This window comes from Hemiscyllium ocellatum, chromosome 35 (assembly GCF_020745735.1).
Source record: "Hemiscyllium ocellatum isolate sHemOce1 chromosome 35, sHemOce1.pat.X.cur, whole genome shotgun sequence".
In the NCBI taxonomy this organism is placed as follows: domain Eukaryota; kingdom Metazoa; phylum Chordata; class Chondrichthyes; order Orectolobiformes; family Hemiscylliidae; genus Hemiscyllium; species Hemiscyllium ocellatum.
In genome coordinates this window covers 30,685,225-30,690,673 of record NC_083435.1, presented here as the reverse complement: position 1 = coordinate 30,690,673, position 5,449 = coordinate 30,685,225, and the positions used below count along the sequence as shown (strand labels likewise).

The window sequence follows — 5,449 nt, the reverse complement described above, 5'->3', positions numbered from 1 at the left end:
ACACACACTCTCTCTGACATACAGACATACAGACACACACACAGGCACATAGATAGATGTGCATGCACACACAAACACATACACAGACAGATATGCACACAGACACACACACACACACACACACAGACACACGCAAACATACAGACACAAACATACAGACACACACACACACACTCACACACACACATACATAGACAGATGCTCGCAGACTGACACATTTGTTGTTAAAATTCCACAAATGAAAGAGGGAATTGGATTAACTTAACTCTATTGGAAAACGTAACAATGGGTACAGTGCCTGTTACTAATTAACTGTCCCAATCTAATAACATCCCATAAACACACCCCTTGGCAAAAAGGCAACTCCAATAGCAGAAAGAAACCCCCCAGCTCTTGGTTGTAAATGAGAGAGAGAGACCATAGCTTCCACTTCTTCATGATCCTGACAGCAATGAGCTTTACCACACCCAGCCAGGCTGCTACTATTTTTCCAACTTAAAACAAAACCCCAAGGCCTCCCAAGCTGTTTTCTCTCTCGTGGTTCTGGCAGACTGTTCAGTACCTCGGCCTTCAAAGCTCGCTTCGAGACAAAATACATCTCTTAAAGTCGTGTATCATCACACATCCTTTATCAAGTACAGGGACCAGTCCTGTATGCAGAATTCCAGATGGGATCTTCCCAGTGCCTTGTACAATTGCAACAACACCCCCCCCCCCCCCCTCTGATATTCCATACCTTGGCAGTTAAAGCAGCAACTCCATTTTCCCTCCTTTGACTTGAAATGTCCACATCTCGGCCCGGCCCTCAGCCTCCATCCTCCTCCGCTGCTGAAGTATGAACGTGGGACACAGAGGCCTGTTTCCCCCATCATGGGCCCCTGGTCTATACTGGGCCTGGGTCAAGGTTAGAGCCTGGTGGGCCCTGCCATCGTGGGCCCAAGCGAACCCCCCTCCTCAGTCCCTCTGGGAACACTTTAGCGTGGAGTCAATCATAAAGCTGTGGGATCAGATCTGGAGCTTGAAGAGGGGAGAGGAGAGAGGGTACAGGGCAGCATGTGAGCTGTTGTACTCTGACTGACTGACAGCATTACCCCTCCCCTCTCTCTCTCCATCTTTCTCTGTCTCTCTCCCTCCCTCTGTCTGTCTCTCTCTCTCTCTCTCTCTCTCTCCTTCTCTCTCTCTCTGTGTCTCTCTTCCTCTCTCTCTCCCTGTCTCTCTCTCTCCCCCCCGTCTCTCTCTCTGTCTCCCCCTCTCTCTCTCCCTCCCTCTCTCTCTCTCTGTCTCCCTCCCTCTCTCCCTCCCTCCCTCTCTCTGTCTCTGTCTCTGTCTCCCCCTCCCTCTCTCTCTCTCTCCCCCCCTCTCTCTCCCTCCCCCCCTCTCTCTCCCTCTCTCTCTCCCTCTCTCTCTCCCCCCCTCTCTCTCCCTCCCCCCCTCTCTCTCTGTCTCTCTCTTTCTCTCTCTCACCCCCTTTCTCTCTGTCTCTGTCTCTCTCTCTCTCCCCCTCTCTCTCTCCCTCCCCCACTCTCTCCCTCTCTCTCCCTCTCCCTCCCTCCCTCTCTCTCTCTGTCTCTCTCTTTCTCTCTCTCTCTCACCCCCTCTCTCTCTGTCTCTGTCTCTCTCTCTCCCTCTCTCTGTCTCTCTCCACCTCTCTCTCTCTCTCTCTCTCTCTGTATGGCAGTGCCAGCATCGCTGACCCTTGACCCGGGCACGGCCAGCCCCTGGTTGGTGCTGCTGGAGGACCTGACTGGAGCGGCACTGGGTGGCACTCAGAGGCGGGTGGAAGATGGCCCACTCCGGTTCGACCACTCGCCCTGCGTGCTGGCCTCCCAGGGCTTTGCCAGCGGCCGGCACTACTGGGAGGTGGCGGTGCGGCGCCAGGCCGAGTGGGCCGTCGGTCTGACCCGGGAGACGGCCAGGCGCAAGGGCGCCGTCACCCTGTCACCGCAGGACGGCTACTGGGCCGTGTGGAGGAAGAAGGGTGACAACTACCGGGCCCTGACCTCGCCCCCGACCCGGCTGGACCTGGCCGCCCAGCCCGGCAGGCTGGGCATTTACCTGGACTACGAGGGCGGTCAGGTCTCCTTCTACGATGCGGAGCGGACGGCCCACCTGTACACCTTCACCGGCACCTTCACCGAGCGCCTGTACCCCTTCTTCAGCCCCGGCCCTGGTGACGGGCACCGCGGCGCCGCCCTGGTGACCGTCCGCCACCTCAGCTTCTGACCGGGAGGCCTTGCACCCAGACAGGCCTCTCCAGCTCTCACCAGGCCTCAGGATGCAGCAAGTGGGGGTGGGCAGGGAGGTGGTGAGGCCCAGGTTCAAATCCCCGATTCGAGGTGAGGTACGAACCGTGTTTTTTATTTCAGTCTGGAATTTAACAGCGACCCCGTTGCCAGAAAAGCCTGCCTGATCTGCTCTGAAGGGAGGAAATCTGCCATCCTCAACCGGGCCTGGCCTACTCACGGCTCCAAACCCACAGCAAAGCAAAGACTCCCATATGGGCAATTAGCGACGGGCAATAAATACTGGCTTGGCCCACCTCCCATCGACAAATTTTAAATAAGTGTTCTTCACTGCCTAAGGCCTGCACTTTTCTTGGTGGTGGGGGTGGGGAGGCTGCCAAGGTGGGCACAGCAGGGTCCCACCTCTTGCTTTCGAAGGGGAAGTCAGTTGAAGGGTCGCATAGGCCTTGGGGGGCCCCATTTCTGGAAAGTTCCAGAAGGCCCAGCACTTCCTTGCGGCGTCGTGGCCAACCTGGGTCTTGGTTTGAGCACGGTAATCTCCCACAGGCAGGGTGGGGGAGAGGGGGAAGCTACTGGGTGGACGGTCCCCTTCTTCCCCTCCTCATCACTTGGAGTAAAAGCCCTGCCCCCTCCCCTCCCCCGAGGTAACTCGTGATCATCTCCACGTAGACGGCGGAGATCGTGTTTAATATCTCCACCCCCCATCCGCCCCCCCACTTCCCAGAAGGGGAAGGTCAGCTGACCAGGCAGTACTTCCCTTGGCACTGCCGCAGGAACATAGCCCATTGATGTTCAGACTCTCGCTCCTGGTGCGGGCGTCGAACCCGTGACGCTCTGGGTTCGGAGGCAGACTGGCGAGCCATTGAGCCACATTCGACATGCCGCACAGGAGCCACGCCGAACGGTTAAAGAAGTGCATTCTCTCTTGTCCCCGGTCCAAAGGCAGAGGCTCGGCCTGGGCCTAAGCAGGGCCAGGTAGGTTCAAAAGGGGAGCCGTGCAGGACTAATTGGTCCACCTCAGATAGGCCATTGCTCCCAGCAACTGGACCGTCTGGCACAAAACACCTCCTAACCCACAGGCCTTCAGACAGACTCAGTCTCCCAGGCCCTGAGGCACATGTGGCCTCACAGTCCCTGGGCCCTCAGGCAGGATTGACCTCCCAGTCCCTGGGCCCTCAGGCAGCATTGACCTCCCGTGCCCCGGGCCCTCAAGCAGGATGGGCCACCCATGCCCCGGGCCCTCATGTGCAATCTGTTCTGATATAACACAATAGGTCCATTCTCGCAGAATCTCGCGTTATAATACAATCGTGCAATAGCCAAGCCATTTAAACAAACATGGCCAGAATTGTGTTATAGCCAATAGAGGTAAGGAACGGACACCTTCTACAAATAACCATCTGACTTCTTCAATTGCGCTAAAGCCAATTTGCGTTGAAGAACCGAAAATAGTCTCCAATTAACCAAGTGGCTGCCTGCTGTGATCTTCACACCACCAAATGACAGCAGAGGGTTACGTACAGAGTAAAGCCCCCATGGTCTCCCTTAACATAAAAGTGAAGCCCCCTCTACTCCTTTGAAGTGAAAGCTAATGGATCGTGGATGAGAGCTGATAGCGGTGGGGGGGGGGGGAGGGGTTGACAGCAGTGGGCAGGATACGCTTTGTGCAGCCGAGTAAGACAAGAGCTCAGACCAAGCCCAAGGCCGTGCCATCTCGGTGAAGCTCCCGGTCAGTGAAATGTCATGGTTGTGTCAGGCTGGCTCGCTGCTTGCAAGAAACTAGAAGGGCTTTAGAGCAGGCAAAACCGGACGGCAGACCACCAGAACGTGAAGGGGAATTGAGGCACTACGTGATGGAGGGAGTTTCAAAAGCCAGGCCATTGAAAGTGGGGAATGACCCGTGGTTTGCACAGTTTTAATATAATCCTTAGGGTGGGTGGGACAGGAATTGTTGAGAAATCCTGAGGGATCTGTTTTATTACAATCTTTGTTTGATGTGTGATGTAGGATTTTTGACCATCATTTATTTGCCTGTTAACTTTATTTGCCTCATGGTTATTTGGGATATTAGAATATAATCCATATCTATTGAACCTTTTGTTTGAGAATAATATTTGTATGTATGCTTCAACAAGCTTATTTGCAATAAAACCATTCTTTTGTTGATGACAGAAGCCTGTTTGAATGATTTTTTTTCCAGATATCTCTGCAGTTGGCAGTAGCACCTTTGCAAAGTCTGTTGTGTGTGGGCCAAGAGAGAGAAATTGATAGACTCCGTCCATAAGAGCATAAGAAATAGGAGCAGGAATAGGCCATTCGGCCCCTCGTGCTTGCTGCGCTGTTCCTAGGATCGTGGCTGATCCGACATTCCCCACTTTCCTGCCCTTTCTCCCTCTGTTGGCTCCCTGACTGATCAAGAATCTATCTGTCTCAGCCTTAGATATACACACAGACTCTGCCTCCACAGCTCTCTCTGCGGTAAGGCGTTTTAAAGACCCTAGAGAGGAGAAACTCCCCCTCCTCTCAGTTGTGAATTGACGCCCCTTTATACTGAGACTGTTCCCCTCTGGTCCTAGACTCCCCCATGAGGAGTAACATCCTCTCAGCGTTGACCCAGTCAAGCCCCCTTCCAAATCCTGCATGAGATCCTCTCCTCCTCCTCCTCCTCCTCCTCCTCAACTCCAGGGAGTGGGGTCCCAATCTGGCTAACCTTTCACTCCGAAAGACCATCCCTCCCGACCAAGGATCAGCCCGGGGAACCTTCACTGCCTTGCTTCCAGTGAAAGAGCCGAAAAAAGTGAGGACTGCCAAAGCTGGGGATTAGAGTCGGGAGAGTGGTGCTGGAAAAGCACAGCAGGTCAGGCAGCATCCGAGGAGCAGGAAAATCGACATTTTGGACATAAGCCAGTCATCAGGACGGGCTTCCTGATGAAGGACTTTTGCCTGGAACATTGATTTTTCCTGTTCCTCAGATGCTGCCTGACCTGCCATGCTTTCCCAGCACCACTCTCCCGACTCCAGGGAAATAGTACCTTCCCTTAAATAATGGGACTATAACTGCCCACAGGCCTCCAGGTGCAGTCTCAACAGCAGCTTGTAGAGTTGCAGTCAGACTTCCCCAGTGATACACTCCAACCCCCTGGAAGTAAGGGCCATCATGGCAGTAGCCTTCCTGACTACCCACTGCACCCGTGTCCTGGCTCCAC

General features: G+C 54.4%; 1 protein-coding gene across 2 annotated transcripts in view; it reads left to right on the top strand.

The window, feature by feature from the left end:
* Nucleotides 1–4,331, top strand: part of LOC132832666 (zinc-binding protein A33-like) — a 52,659-nt gene extending 48,328 nt beyond the window's left edge. For both annotated transcript variants that reach the window (XM_060850747.1, XM_060850748.1), the window contains exon 6: nt 1,679–4,331. In XM_060850747.1, coding sequence (XP_060706730.1) covers nt 1,679–2,223 — 545 coding nt within the window. In that variant the 3' untranslated portion in view covers nt 2,224–4,331. The remainder of the gene's footprint in view (nt 1–1,678) is intronic.
* Nucleotides 4,332–5,449: the final 1,118 nt, after the last annotated feature.